Genomic DNA, 15,801 nt, shown 5'->3' on the forward strand with positions numbered 1-15,801 from the left:
CATGTACATACGACCAAAGCTTGCTCATAAATCCTGAGAAAAACAYCAGGAAATGAACTGCCACCCTCTTTCCTGCCTCCCTCTCTCTCCTCCCTACCGTGGTAAATACTGCATTACTTCAGCCTTGCAGAATGTGATGATTTATTCTTAATTTCATAATATGCTGGGAGTAATACCTGGGACCGAATCCAAGTTGCCTTTGCATGCTAAATACTCTGAAATACAGGAAATTACTCCTTACTTGAGGGAAGGCATTGGGGTATTTCTTGTGTTTGGAACATGATGGCTAACCCTGCGGCACTGAGCTATCCTACTGCGCTGCTCGCTGCTAGGAAAATGGACTCGATTGAGATRTTCCAGTTATTACTCTTGAGTTTTTACATTATTCTAGTTTTCATTTCTGTACTTACTTTTGATGTATGTGGATTCTTCAGAATGCGAATTAATATGGATTTTCTTGATTCAGGGAGATATCGAATGAAATTCTAATACAATCGAAGACAAACATCCTGCCACAGACTTCAGTTCACAAGATATAGATCAATGTACAGAAGCTCATGATGTATATTACATATTTCAAAAACCTTGCAAACTTCCAAAATATYATTTACCTGTTACTTCCAGTTTGTCCCCAGTGACTTCAGCTTTCAGATAAATCCTTCCTCTTTTCTCCGTGTGATCCATTCCACAGAGGCTCGGGACATTTATCACACATTGCTTATGAACATTCATATCACAGGCTGTGGACAGAGAAATGGTTTAGACAAGCAGAAGACACCAGCAATGTGATTCCACTGCAACCACCGAGCAAGGGAAAGCTAGGATTACGATGCATAATTGTTGGCAAAACTTTAAGATTATAACTGTTTTATTTAAAAAAAAWTGATTTTTAGCTGACCAACATGGATCATCTCTACCTTAAAACACATTTTGTAGACAGTGAATGATGAAACTGAATCTACTTCCAAAACTGTCTTTAGCACTGAATGTACCTGCATTCGTACTGAAATATTGACTGGAAATTCACAGCACTGGGACTGGGACTGTGGTCCCTTCCACAGAAAAGCTGTTAGTCTGAGTCTCCACTTACTTTCTAACCCACCACTTGGTAGCGCAGAAGAACTTACTGTCACATTTCATCCCTTGATGGATCAGCCCGTAGAGCAGGGACCCGCAGTGGTCGCAGAAGGTTGGGCTGCCATATGTGTGGATCTTAAACTTGTGCTTGCTCCGGGGGTCCTGCAGCAGAAGCAGAGATCCTCAAGTCAGAATAAAGCAGAATACTTTTAATATAGGATGGTAAAACACAAAACTTTGTAATTTGGTGATTCATACTACAAAAAATCCACTGTGGCACCACCTGGCCAGGCACGGGCACCTACAGCAGCTCTGGGGGATCAGCCACATTTTACACCTTCACTTTGGCTTTGCTAGAAAAAAACATATCAGTGTAGCCAATACAGACTCGTTTCTGCCATCCAACTTCATTGAAACTTCAATTTATGGACGGCACATAAAGAGAAAGTATATTTAAAGGATTCATTTTGGGGCCAGTGTGTCTGTACTGTCTATTTACTTATAAACTGTGCTTAACTACAGTTTGTCCCCAGTCGTCTTTCTGAAATGATGACACAAAATACAGTAGAATACAGTTTGCTATAGGACTAATGTGAATTATGGTACAGTGACCACACAGTGGTCCTTGGGATTTCCACAAAATTGGGATTGTAGTGACAGGATCATCTTGAAAAGCTGCACATTTTCCAGCTCTGTTACTGCCAGTGAAAGTGAGCTATTACTAACCCGGCACATAATAAATATTTTACAGAGATTGCTCTTCCTGTCCAAGTTTCCAACATAGAAATTTATAGCGAGGAAATTTTAAGGCCACCAGTAGCTTGGAAAAACTCAGGACTAGCAAAATGGCACACGCCCAAATCTCTTCAAAACAGACATGCTGCAGTGAGGCAGCAATTGGAACTGAAATGTGACTATAAGACGACAAAAACTTACCTCCAAAACTTAGTATTTTAGTATCTTACAGTTTGTGGAGAGCTTTTTTTTTGTGTGTGTTTTGTATCAGTAGGCCTTTTTAGTGACTTTTTGTGCTGATTGCATCTGTAACCAGCCGTTTTCACTGCACACACAGAAGCTACATGGCTAACGTGTTGCCCAAGGTGCCCAGGGAAGCCCTTGGARAACATCTGCTCCGGGGAACATCTGCTCCGTCGCTCCCTAAGGATGCAGCCAGCAGCTCCTCGGGAGCAGGGTCATGGGAATGGTGCGGTCCCCAAGGCTCATCTCATGGGTAGGGTCTGGCTGTGCCCTCCAAGCAACTTCAAACACGTTTTCAAAGCTAACTGCTCATTAATTTACTTCTGTTTGGGAGATGTCAGGGAACTTGCTGCCTCAGAAATACAAAATACAAATACTTAAACATTATTTTCCTAAGCACATCTGTTGCTAAGAGGGACAAACCCCACAGCTCCTAAGAATGACACTGAATAAACAGACTTCCAAAGTTCCCTTTAATGGCTGACACAAGCGGTATTTATGACTATAAAGTAATGATATAGAGGGGAAAGAACTACAGGAAATTATTAAAGTGAATGCCTAATGGAACCCATTGAAGCTGTATATTATACTGGAATTATATAACAAACAAGACCAAATAATCCCGCTCCAATCAATGGACTATACATGGTAATTAAGCGGAGCAGGGGTGGGTGCTGGCTTAAAAATGTTGTGACATTTAAGGACAACTACTCCTAGCTTAGTACAAAGCAGCACTGCACGAGCAGAGGCCTCCTGTGCTTAACTGTGACTATAGAGAAACTGCAAAAGCTTTTCCATAAAACAGGACAAGGAAAAGAGTCACCAGATCAAGCGGGATCCAACGCTGACGGGGTCAACACAAATCACTACGACTCATCACTAACTTGGCCTAATAAATAAGTTTTCCATCAGCAAGTAGAAATGCCCATTGTATCACGTTCAAAACACACAGTTCAATGTGAATTGGATCATTTCAAAGAACCGCAAGTTCTTGCTATTATTATTTATTGGGTTAAAGGCAGACATGAAGTTACTTCTAGCTGGCACAGCATAAAAAAAGGGAAGAAAGCAAAACAGCATCAAACCTCCTGCTGATACTGAAACTCAGCATACGGCAAAACTATTTTTCTTAATTTTATTTTCTTCATCAGAAGCAAATATAAGAACCTCAGAATCATTCCCAAGCTAGAAAAAAGACTAAAATTCCACCAGAAGCAGAAATATAAAGAACAGGGGAGTGCTCTGCAACCAGGCTGCAGGACCCAGCAAATGCAGCAGTTTCCTGCCTGTTCTCAGGGCTCAGATCAGGTAGTTTCAGCAATCACCACCCTCCAGGTGGACGACTGATGGGTGACGTCCCCTGCACGAGGACAGGTTATCTCTGGATTAAGTGGGTGAGACTGGATTGCTCTACCCAACTGCAGGAAGGAGCAGTCCAGCTCTAGGGGCCCTTGGGTGGGAGAAGGGGTGCGAGGGAAGAGCACAACCTGTCCCCATGTCCCCAGTTCCGTGTCCTGCACCCCAGAGAGTCTCCTGGGATTTGCCTGTTCCCTGACACCTTGAAGCCAAACATTCAATACTGCTCATAAAAGAGGACGTGACATTTAGTGGTATTCTAATTACCAGGCTGGCTTGCTCAAGAGGAAGTTGAAAGAACCAGCAGGATGTATCTTGAAGCCCCAGCAGCTCAAGGAGGTTAAAAGAGAAAGCCCTAATTGCTGAAATACATTCAAAGAAAGCGTTAGCAAAATATCTTTTCTAAAATGTCTTTTCCAAAGGCAGCGCATATCTAAAAACAGAGTTAAGAATTACTGGCCATGTCAAGAAAATGCTTTGAAGACGTAAAACATCAAATAATTATTAATTTGCAAGCAAGCCCGATAGCGTATAAAGAAAGCTAACAAATCCCTATGCATCTTTCATAGCTGATGGAACTGTGTTACTGCTCTCCCTCCTGTGGGCTTCTCATGCAGTGAGGACTCTCCTGAATCCCCAGCTTGCACTTTAATTACATTGACTGATAATTATTAGATTGTAGACATTATCATAGGTACTATTGTAGCTTGCACCCAGATGTAGTTATCTGGCAAGTTTTTAAAAGCACCGATCAAAAGCAAAAAATAAACCAGACCTCCACAGCAACCCCCCTTACGTGGGAGCACCAGCTGCTGCCCGTTCCCGCCAGCTCTGTGCTCTGGATGAGGGAGGYGCCAGCAGAAGCGGCGCTGGCGGCTGCCCCTCCTGCCAACGCGGCGACGCCGGCACCGGAGCCGGCTCCATCCCGTGGGAAAACCTGCTGCTCCGGTTGCAGCCGCGCGGGAAGCGCGGGCTCCGCGCGACCCACGGCACCGCGAGTGGGGTTATTGTCGCGCCGGGAAGCAGATTCTTTTCTATTATTAAGACAATTCCTTATTTTTATGATGCAGCTGGATGGGATAGAGCATCACCAAACTGGAAAGGAAGCTCTGGGCAATCAGGCTTCAGTATTTGCCTTTGAAATTGCCCTGTGCTTTGACCTGTAATGTAAAAGAACAGTATTTCAGAGTCTCTAAAGGCACCGCTGGGGACAGGACACCTGCAAAGGGCCATGAGATTCACACCCAGCTCTGACRATGAAAAATCCCTCCTGTTCATGTCAGATCCGAGCCCATTGTGCCGCAGGGCAGAGCGGTCTGCAGAGCTGGGCTGTGAATGGGCAAGGCCCGGCGGATCTGCAGGAAGAACCCTGGAACCTCAGCAGAAACCCATAAATCCGGAGGCACCAGGGTGGCTGCAGACAGCCCTTCGCTCCAGCGAGGATGAGGAGGGTTTGCACTCACAGCCCAGCAGAGGGAAGCAGACGAGCGCGGAGGCCGGGCCGGACCCGAATGCTGCTCAATCCACTCGTCTTCTCAAACTGCGTTTTGTCCCCTCAGCTGTCCCCGTTTCTAGACTCTTTCCCTGGCTTTGCAAAACCAAACACATCTGCTGTGCCCAACAGCAGCACCTGCGAGCAGCACCCTGCAAGGAGGCACCTGCAACACAGCGTCCAGCTGCAGAACAGCCCAGGGGAATCCATTTCCAAGAGCTTCCTAAAGGCTCCCTTTTCCTTAGATGTTTATTTCCATTGATAGCAACACTGGAGCTACTGTAATTCTGAAGTCATTAAATCACCACGTTGCTTTTAAGGGCAAAACCTACACAAAACCCCCCAGGTGAGCCCTGCATCAGTGGACATTTTAGACACAAAAAAAAAGCTGCATTATGTGCTTGTTCGTTCAAGTACTTTGGTTGCACCTGGATGGAGAGCAGCCACAAAGCCACATCAGGAATATTGTGTCCAAGCTCAAAGCCTCGGAACCGCATCCTGCCGCCTGGAATTCGTGTCCTCCGGGAGAYGCATCCGCAGCGTGCAGGATTTCGGCAGGCAATTCCCATCTCTGCTGTGGGCAGATCTGCCAGTGCCCGTTCCTGTTCAGCTCTAGTTCTCAAGGTGGGGGAAAAAAATGACTGTTTTCAGTCATTAACACCAACACACACACACAGTAATTAGGTTCGAGGCAGGATTAAAGATTTAAAACATTTCTAAAGCTGCCTATGCTTGGTGAACATTTTTTTCCACGGCTGAACTGCTACACTTGAGCTGAGAAGGAGAATATGCATAAACGCAAGGGTAAAAATACTAAGAGAGATAGTGCAATTTAGATTTTGCAGATCCAGAAACCATTTGAGACATGACCACACACCAAATGCTCCTAAGGAGCTCYGAGTCCTCTCCTGGAAAGCATATTAAATAGGTATGTTTAATTAAAATAAACAGGTCATGGAATCAAYTGATCCTGATTGCTGTCTTGTGTTCGTGGTCCCCCTGTACAAAATTGTGTTGACTGAGCCGCCAAATGGAGAGAGAAAAGATGGGCATGACTGCACGCCTGGGGATTTAGGATAGCCTAAGTACTACAAAGACAGTTAAATTTGGAAGGGATTCACTGTTTACCGGCTACTTTTTGCTCATTCTTTTTTAATGAAGAAACTGCAGTACAATTACAGAAAGTGCATCAACACAGGGCCCTGGTGGATGGAGCCCTGAGGACGATAAATTCCTGATGGAGCGGGAATTTAACAATTCAATGGGATGACACAACATAGACATCTTTTCAATAAAGAAACTGAATCTAAAGTTTAGCTGTAATACTAGAAAGCTAGTTTCCTGAAAACCCCTTTTTTTTTCCTAAAAAGTTTTAGAGAAGTTTTAAGCAGGGGTTTTGAGCAGGTCCAGAGATGCCAGGAATCTGGACTCTGATGACACCTTCTTCTCATTCACCAAGAATGATAGCCCATGATGCAAGGGGCGTTGCTGGCTGCTGCTCATTACAGCATGCTGAATTGTTTAGTTCTTTTTTGTTTCTTTTTCAAAGATCTTTCTCCGAGGAGCAAGAGTGCCTCATTAACATGATGGAGGATTTAATACCAACAGTTACTCTGCCACAGTCATTTGCCTGTGGGACATGAGGAGGCACTTCAACTATCTGAGATTGTTTAATATACTTTACACAATAAGTCTCATTACTTTTTTTTTTTTTTTTTTAATTTCATTACTAGCCAACTTGATGATGCTGGAATTTATCTAATTGAAAGTACTCCCCACCATCCTCGGCTGCATCCCACATTCAGCTCCATCTCCGGTGCTTACCCTGGAGCTGGGACGCGGTGACGGTGGCAACGCAGCTCCCCGAGAGCCCTGTGGTCTCCGCAGAGCAGCCCCCTGGGGGGGCAACATCCACTGCGGCCCCTGCGCCCACGGAATGATCGGAATCGGCGTCGGCAGCAATGGGAATGCCACCAATCCCTCCTTTGGAAGCCATCACATCCCTTGCCTGGGATTATTTTTAGCATGTTAAGACTTAGGGAAGCATCTTTGTGACCCCCAAACTTTCTGACTGCTGACAACAACAAACAGGATGACAAAAATCCAGTTTATTTTTAAAACCAAGCCTGCCCTCAGTTGCTCCTGTCTAATCTGGTTAGATATGTTTTGATTTAAGGTTTTAACAGCTATTAAGTCATAGATTTGAGCAAGTGAACGTGACTAGAGTTGTCAAAAGACCTCAGTGGCAGCAAGGCTAAGAGCAGCGCTAATGAATGCGGCTTCTCTGCCACTGCTTCAACCTCCAAGTTGGTCCATAAATGCAAGGTGCCAAGAAACAACCTGCTCTGCATCTCCCACCGCCCTGCGCATTGCAGAGCGTTATTTGCCCCTTCCAAACGGTGAACACTGCTGGCAGGGAGCACCATATGGGTTTGCAATACAGTCTTACTCACTTCTTTACCCAGGACCTTCTCTTCCCAGCTCCCATTCAGCACATCTGCGAAGCTCAGCGCTTCCGAGCAGACACATCCTCACGTCTGCCTGTCCCGCTGCCGAACAGGAAGGCTGTATATCCATAAACATCAACATATGGCTCGGAATCGAAAGCCAAAACCACCCTCGGGACCTGTTTGTTTGTGGGAAACAAATATCGAGGCAGGATTTATCCTGAGCATGGAAGAGGGAACTCCAAAGAGGGACCGATCTGCTCCGGCGCGCTGCACATGCAGGAGCTGCCCACCTTTCCGTCGGGTTTAGAACGTTTTTCAGCAGGTTCTAAACAAATTTTCCCAGGGCAAACACCAAACAGAGTCTGCCACGGCACCTAATTTAAGTGTTTGCTCCTCCTGTCCATGTCCCATTGCAGATCCTCAAGCACCCAAAGCGCCAACACACCCTTCCTTGGCTGCTCCTGGTCTTTCCCAGGAATGAAAGACCCGTTTGCCCTGGGCGATGGACAAAACTTTGCTGATGATGCACAAGACTGAAACAGCCATTTCGGGAAAGGCTGAAAAGTTTTCAGTTCAAAAGCCAGGAGTTTCAGACAAAATGGCTTCGCCATACAGTTTTTCAATGAGTCGCAAAAMCTTTCGGGGTGGGGGGTGTTCATGTTTCTAAGTTAATCGGGTTTTAGAGACAGAAATGACTTTGAAATGGCCAGGCAAATTGTCTTCAAAATCCTTCACTGAATAATTCATATTTGCCTGATATCTTGTACATTGGCTAATCACAAAAACGGGCAGAAATGATGGCAAAATATGCATAATTAAACCATCCTGTCTCCCCCTGCCTGAGCTCTGTCTTTTCCAGGGGAAGGGGTCAGCGCCCTCAAACCCTCTGCCACAGGGGCACAAGTTCCATTCTCCAGGCGCTTATTCCATGGGGATTTGTTTCTGGACAAGATCACCCCTATAGGAAAATACTGTTTGCAARAAATCACAGCCAGCATCGTATCAGCGTGGATACTGATGCCCAGAGCCCTCCRGTGGTATTTAACACTGTACAAGCACTGAAACAGTGGGKTTTTTTTGCCTGAACAGATGTTTTCCCATATGCCTAAATAACCCTTCTTCAGAAAGTAACCCAAACACATCAAATTTTGCAGAACCAGGAATAAAGGCACATTACACTAGTTACCGTTATAGCCCATAAGTAAATYAACATTTTTTCCCCCAGTGCCCTTAGTTAAGCCTTTGTAAGGCTGCATCAAAAGCAATTACTCAAATTAATCCCGGGTACTAACGGTATTGCACAATATTAAAATCACTGAAGAGAGATCTTGATATTGCACACACATTGACGACTGACATGACGAGAAATGAAAGAGAAAAAAATCTTGGGAAACCAGTTCTGCCTGTACCAGTTACGTGGTGGGTCTGCAGGAACACACGGACATTTCAGTAAGGTATAAGATATTCTATAGGGAGCTACTCCATCGCAGGAACAGTGTAGACACCCAAAACCGATCAGTAAAAACCTAGCAGAAAACAAATGTTTTTTTCCTTTCTTAACAGAAGATAAAATATGAAAATTTGGAAAATAATCATAATCTCAATGGCAGGATGTAGAAAAACTTAAAGGTAAAGTAAATATTTACAAACCAGGTGACCAGAAATAACATTGTGTCACCAGAAGCCCTTAAGAAATGTCACTTTGGCCTGGATAGGTTCTCCCCACCATTAAAYGGGACAAAAACAAAGAGACATTAATAGACTTCCTCCCGATGAACTTTCATGTTTAACGAAAAGGAATGGTTTCAGATAACACCGTTACAGGGTGCTTGAGATATCTAGTAAGGGAAAAAATTACCTGAAACTTCCCTTTCAAAAAGGTTAGAGATCTTTGGGAATCTAAACTCCAAGATTCGTGGATTGGTTTAAAAAGGACGAGAGCAAACCCAAAATATGGCAGAAATTAGCCACAAAACCTACACAGATATCGGAGTTAGACTCACATTAACCGACAGCTAAACTGAATGAGCCTCCAGTGATTCCAAAGACTGGCAGCCATCAGATAGAGACAGTTAAGGGAAACTTAGGGTTCTAAGATTGAAGAAACAGGAACATTTCACATTAAATCTTTCCCTAAAGCTTTCTACAAGGCTCCCTGATAAAACATGTATTTGTGTTCAGACCCTGCAGGTTCAGCTTTCATGCCCACAGCATCACGAACCAGACAACTCAGAATGAGCTGTCTAACCAAGAAAATGGTAATTTATACTTGAAACTAAAGGTTAAAACAGCAATATCTATTAAAAAAATGCAACTATTCCAAGAGGTTCACATCACTATCAAGACGCTGCATGTATGATAATCGTTACAGAAAGAAGCCGACAAGGAAATAAGAGAAAGAAGAGACAATAAAATTAAAGTGAGAAAATTGGAGATGTCACCCGGTGACTGAGCAGCTCTCCGAGCTCTCTGATTCACACTCCTGTGTGGCAGGCAGCAAATTCCTGGACACGGGAGCAGGCAGAGTTGGTATCAAGGCCATTTCCCYATTTCTGGAACGTCTGGAGACGCCGATGCTCCTTTAAGGCACAAAAGTTGAGGTCCCTCTTCTGCATCCGAGAAGGCTGAAGGAGGCTGGAGCAGTGTCCAAACACACAAAACACAGGAGAAAACCCCACATCCCTCCAAAAAAAAACGCTTTAACCAGTAGAAAAAAAGAATCTTTTTCCAATGAATAAGATGGTGCCACTTGAATCTGAAATCTGCCCGCTGACAACGAGAGCTCGCCATTGTCTGGGCCTCGTGAAGCCTCAAACTGAGACATCTGCTTCCAAACCTCCAGGGTTTTGAATTATTTTTAAACTCTGAACAAAGAACACTTAGTTCCACATACTTCCAATTCACAGCTGGGTTATTTTAAGTAGGAGGGGAAAAAAAAAAAAAAAAAAAACGAACAACACTGAAAAAAAAATTTCTTATTTTGCAATATTTTAGCTCAAAGTTATCAATCTGTCCCTGGAGAACTCGGAACATCTTTGAACACTCCTTTTAAATATTCACTGTCTTCCGAAGCTTTATGGCCTTGAAATAAATGCCTGAAATATCACACTGTAATAATTAACGCAAATGGAGCTCTCATCAAGGAAAAGATTCTGCTTTTTCTTGACAGGAAAATTTAATTTCTCCATCCTCAGCTCCTATGCTCTGCAAAGGAAAAATAAAACCCCTATCYCCACAAGCATTTCCTGAGGCTGAGGAGCAAATACCGTTTGTTTTCGCGGTGTTTTGCAAAGGCGAGGGCAACTGCTAGCACATGTGCCCCACGAGTCCCTTATTTGTGACATACCCGTGTCACGATGTCCCTGTCTTGCAGTCCCAATTACCAGGGGTCTACAAGGCACCACGCCGGCACCGACTGGCTGATACGGAGCACGAGGAACCCACAGCACAAAACTCCACATCCAAATCCATTGCCAATGGGAAAACAAGGAGGAGAAGCAGGCAGAGYGACCAAACACCTTCAGGTGGGGAGGAGAACCACGCCACAAGCTCCACCAAATCCTCGCTAGCATTAAAAGCCGCCGTTGCTTTCGCTACGGTTTCATTACTGACTTGATGATTGTTTCTAGATGCTTAATGAATTCAAATTCAATTCACTCCCAGTAGCGCCCAGCGTTACTAAGTTTTCATTCTACATATTGACAAATAAATTACATTTGCCATCCGCTGCAGGATGATGAATTTTGTGATAAATCTCCAAGCTCCATTCAAGTACTTATCAGATCCTCCATCACCCTTCCGTGAGTCACCCAAGCAGCCAGCAGAAATTACCATTCGTCTTCCCTGCTGCTCAGTATCACGAACAAATAAATATTTCTCTTTTCTGCCAAGTAATTCGCTTTCTTTCAAGAGGTTATTAAATATGTTTTAAAGGAAATCGTGCAGCACTGCTGTGTAGGCCTAGCATGGCAGAGCTCGGCAACGCACCAGCTCCAGTTGCGTGGCCGGAGGCTCCTTTGCCTTCAAGACGCTCTTCCAAGAAGTCGTCCTTTCTTAACTCACTCTTTGGTAGGAACAATGAACATGGCAATTAAAAGGATCTCAAAAATCCCTCCTTGCTGAGGAGCCCTGTGGCAGGCGGCCGTGTTCCCCAGGGCAGCTCCAAGGCGGCTGCTGAGGATCAGGCTCGCGGGGCCACACGACTTCATCATGCGGAGGAACCGTAACCGGCTGCTCAAGAACTTGTTCACGAGGCTGCTTTGGCAGCGTCTTCTGCCAGCAAGAAAGGAAGAGGCATCTGCTTCGCTAYGGAGAGAGGAGTGCTGGCTTGGCATTACGGAGCAGTCCCCACGAGTGCTCCTCGTGAGAGGAGAGGCACCGAGAAGAAGGAAGAGACAAAGCTAYAGCGCTAGACGCCCAAATGATTGATCGAAGACAGCAGGCAAACACTGAACTGACATTAATGAACACACCATTAACATCCACTCAGGCAAATTGCTTTAAGAATAGTAAGAGTAGCAGAATTAAATGTCAGCTTACTTTAATATAGATAGGAAAATAACTACTGCACAAGACTGCCAGGGTCAGTGGATGCAGGACACACCATAAAAACCTACCTGCTGCCCTTATGCTTTAATAGACTTGGCTTTTACCATCTACTTAATAAATCTAGGCAAATCACTAAGAAATCTCCTAAACAGGGCTAAAATTTAAGGTGCTACCTAAAGTACAGATATAACAGAATTAGTCAATGGTATTAATCCTCATTAGGAAGGTTGCATGTACAAATACTAAAAGCAGATTTTTCATTCATTTCATTTGAAATATTAAGCATGGAACATTTGTCAAATCATCCTACATATAGCGCTGCATCTGTTTAGCTGCCAGTTAAGTAAAATATTAGGATTAATTTTAGCTGTATTAAGAGCACCGCTGTTTATTGTTTGCAGAGCAACAGCAACTGGCCTTTTCCCAGCCGGGGAAGCAACCTCGACTGCTCATGTTGCTCCTCAGACCTAGACGAATAAAAGCTGAGGAGAAATGCAAATTGAAGGAGAATAATGATACGTGTCAACCYCTGCTTAGTAGTCAAGGAAGATGGATCTTCTGGCAACACAGACCTCGCTAGAGTGTTTTATTAGATCTGCAGAGACGTGAGCATGAGGAACCGCAGAATGGAAGGGACCTCTGAACTGGGCACCAAGACCCTGACAAACAGAGGGCCTGGGTGCCACCTCCCATGCTGTTGTCACCTGYGTCCTTACACTGCTCATATTTCTACTTGCTGCTAATTTAACTTGCAGTTTGCACAGCGCTTCGTTGGTTATTTAACTTTGCAAATTCTTGGGTTTATTTGCTGTATCTTTCATGCCTTGGCTGAACAAAGTGTTCTTCTCCACTTTGGTTTTTCAAACAAGCTCTAAATACAAAAGTTCCTTTTTTTTTCATGGAAAGATGGTCAATCAAGTATTACAGAAGATAGATAGCTAACACAGTTAATATCTTCAGGGTGGATAAATCTACATCTTTACTTAATTTGAGGTATGTAGCCTGACCTCTTTTTTTTGTACCATTCTTTTGAGAAGATGAAAAGTCTCTCCTCAAGGGTTGAGGATTTATCCTCAAGGTCCTGCATGGATGATGCTTCAAAGAGCATTAGGGAGGTCAAGCTGTCCAACTCGCTGCAATGAAACCAGACACACACAGTATATGCACTGGTGTAGCTGGCTGTATGTGGAGAGCATCTCAACATATGGAATGTCAGGCAAGGGGAAATCACACGAGAATATGCACAGGCAGAGCAAGGCTGGCCAGAACCTGGGACTTCCCTGCAAAGCTCTTTCCATGTGGGAAATAGGGGACTCCTCCTGCGTTCTCACAGAGATGAGGTCTAGTAATTCTGGAAAATCAGAGTGGGATCAAGAGCAGACTTTGGCAGAAATGTATTTATCACTAAAGTAAGCCTGATTCTTTTATCACATAGATATAGTATCAGAAGACACAGTAATGTACCACTATATTAGAACCAAATAGATTATCCTATCCACCCAGTAAGGAGATCTAATTTTGAAATATCATTAGCAAAGACTTAATTCATTTCTTCTTTGTTTTTTGATTACCRCCTATTACTTTTCGGTGTATTGACAGGCTTCACTTTCAAGATATTAGCTATTAAGTTAAAATAACATCAGCACATTCTTTAAAAATACTTACATGACTCCACTACAATGGGAATGTCAGAGAAATCCAACTAAAACTAGATTTTCCTAAACCTGTCTCAATTCACAACGTGTCTTGTATCTATGGCATCACTTCACACTCCTTTTCTTACTACCTGAACTATAAATCCTCACAGCATTTGTAGGCAGCACGTTCCAAGGTTGCTGCAATAGCAGAGCCTCTGGAACAGCAGCACCAAGAGAGCCGCAGCGGGTCCCGTCTCGGGCTGTGGAAAAGACGCGTTCAACACTTCCACATAATGAACCCTTTCCAAAGCATCCTGATATTTATAGAGGCAACAGGACATTCTGTGTATTTCCCATTTTCATTACAGCTGTAATCTTACCTAGTCTTTATTTTGTGTTAAGGGAACAGTTTCAATACCAACTTTGCAGCTCAAGAACGATTCATTAGGCACTAAAAGGATTCCCACCAACTTAGATGCAAATTTTGTACTAATGTTAGAAATGCCTAGAAACCCACTGTTCTTTGTTTTCTAAATTTGCCCTTATCATCAAGATTACCTAAGCAAGATTTTGCATTCAATACATTTTATAAAACTTAACTGTTAGTCTGTCCAGTACAGAGCAGCTTTCACATGTATGTAAGGTTCTCCTGAGAATTTTCAAGGTGATTTCCTTCAAAATGGGTATACTGAGCAACATAACCTGCAGGACTAAGGTTTTTCGTATAGATAAAAGTACAACTGTAATGCTTTTAAAATATGCATGAATTAGAAATGCGTTATCAYACATGGGAAAAACACTGTTTATGCATAATCAAGTATACAACTGCAAAAGCAAACCATATTCTAAAATGAGATCTTTCCGTGCCACAACCCCAGGAACTGTTTAACTTTTGGARGTCTGTATTGATTAAAACACATTGATCTTTTAGTGCAGTGACTAATAACAGAAAATCTTGGAGTGTATCCCAAAGGCACTGGCAAAACAAGCCGTAACGAACATAACCGGACTGCACGGCGACAGGAGCAGACAGATTAAAAAATAAAACGTAGTGCAGCGACAAGTAATGAAAAAAGAATTAAAGTGATTCTTCCCAACGATTCACTGTGGAATTATTTGAAAATAGCCTTTTTTGTAAGCGAAGCTGTTTTTGGGCTATCGTGGCATTAAAATGACTTAATTTAGGTATACGACGTGTTATGCCTGTGTAGTCCAGGTGCACCTGCTGGCACAGAAGGAGTCTCTTGTCCTGACCTGAGGGTTTTAGCGTGGCCAAGGACCGGGAAACACTTTGATCTGGGCTTGAGCGATTGGGAACGAGCCGCATGTTCTAGCACGAGAGGAGGGCAATGGGTGGGGATGCCTGAACTGAACATTTTCTATCCCTCTCTATGCCCTTCCAACAAATAAAAAAAAATGACACGTCTCTGCTCCATTTCACCTCTATGAGGCACGTGTCTAAATTAGGCCCATTAAATATAAAGCCATTTGTGCAGTTTGGGCTGGACTTCCATATTTGCTGCCAGTGCGGGCGCAGGGGCGCGAGCGAAGCCCTTCTCACCCTGCTCCCTGGGCAATCCCGCTCTTGGCACATGAGGACACCAATGACGGGCTGAACCAAACTCAGGGGGCTTTCACCTACCGCCTGCAAGTTCCACGGCTGCTCTGAAAGCTGCTCTATTTCTCATTCTCCCTCTATTTAATGTGCTTTGGCTCTGATGCCATGAGCACATCTTGCATCCTCCTGGGTGGTTTGGAGACGCGAGGAGGATCTGCTGGCATGGTCCTGAGATACCAACCCAACCCAATGCAACCCAACCCAACCCGAGAGAGTTACCATCTGCTTGCCCATATAGAGCCAGGGCTGCCAGCTGTGCGCCCACCCCTAAAGCCTTTCCAAAATCAAACGTTTCCTATTACAAATTTCCACATTTGCGGATTTAATTCGCATTTTCTCTTTTATGGTTAATAGCATTCATACGAAACCTGATGTTGCACTGATGTGCACTCATTTTCCCCTAGTAGAACAACAACAGYAAGAGAAAACGAACTACACTTTGAGGGATACTCTGTAAATTTAAGTTTCTTCCACGTAACATTCTGGTTTGTTCTAATTATATGAAGCAAACAGGTTTTGAATATACTAAGAAACACGATTTACACCCTATGCAGTTAATGCAGGTTGAGGAATAGAATTTTAGGTTTCCAGATTTAACAATACAACATGACTCATTTATTCTGAAGTAGGTCAGTTTGTACGTGC

The 15,801-nt window shown here is 43.8% G+C and overlaps 1 protein-coding gene across 1 annotated transcript in view; it reads right to left on the reverse strand.

Moving 5' to 3' along the window:
* The window catches only part of PRKCA (protein kinase C alpha), a 97,694-nt gene that overhangs the window by 33,112 nt on the left and 48,781 nt on the right, over window positions 1-15,801 (reverse strand). The window contains exons 4-5 of the mRNA XM_026046872.1: window positions 1,128-1,239; window positions 612-740 (exon numbers count right to left, since the gene is read on the reverse strand). Of these exons, the coding sequence (XP_025902657.1) occupies window positions 612-740; window positions 1,128-1,239 (241 nt within the window). The remainder of the gene's footprint in view (window positions 1-611; window positions 741-1,127; window positions 1,240-15,801) is intronic.

This window comes from Nothoprocta perdicaria, unplaced genomic scaffold (assembly GCF_003342845.1).
Source record: "Nothoprocta perdicaria isolate Ctin4 unplaced genomic scaffold, notPer1 scaffold_46, whole genome shotgun sequence".
Lineage (NCBI taxonomy): Eukaryota > Metazoa > Chordata > Aves > Tinamiformes > Tinamidae > Nothoprocta > Nothoprocta perdicaria.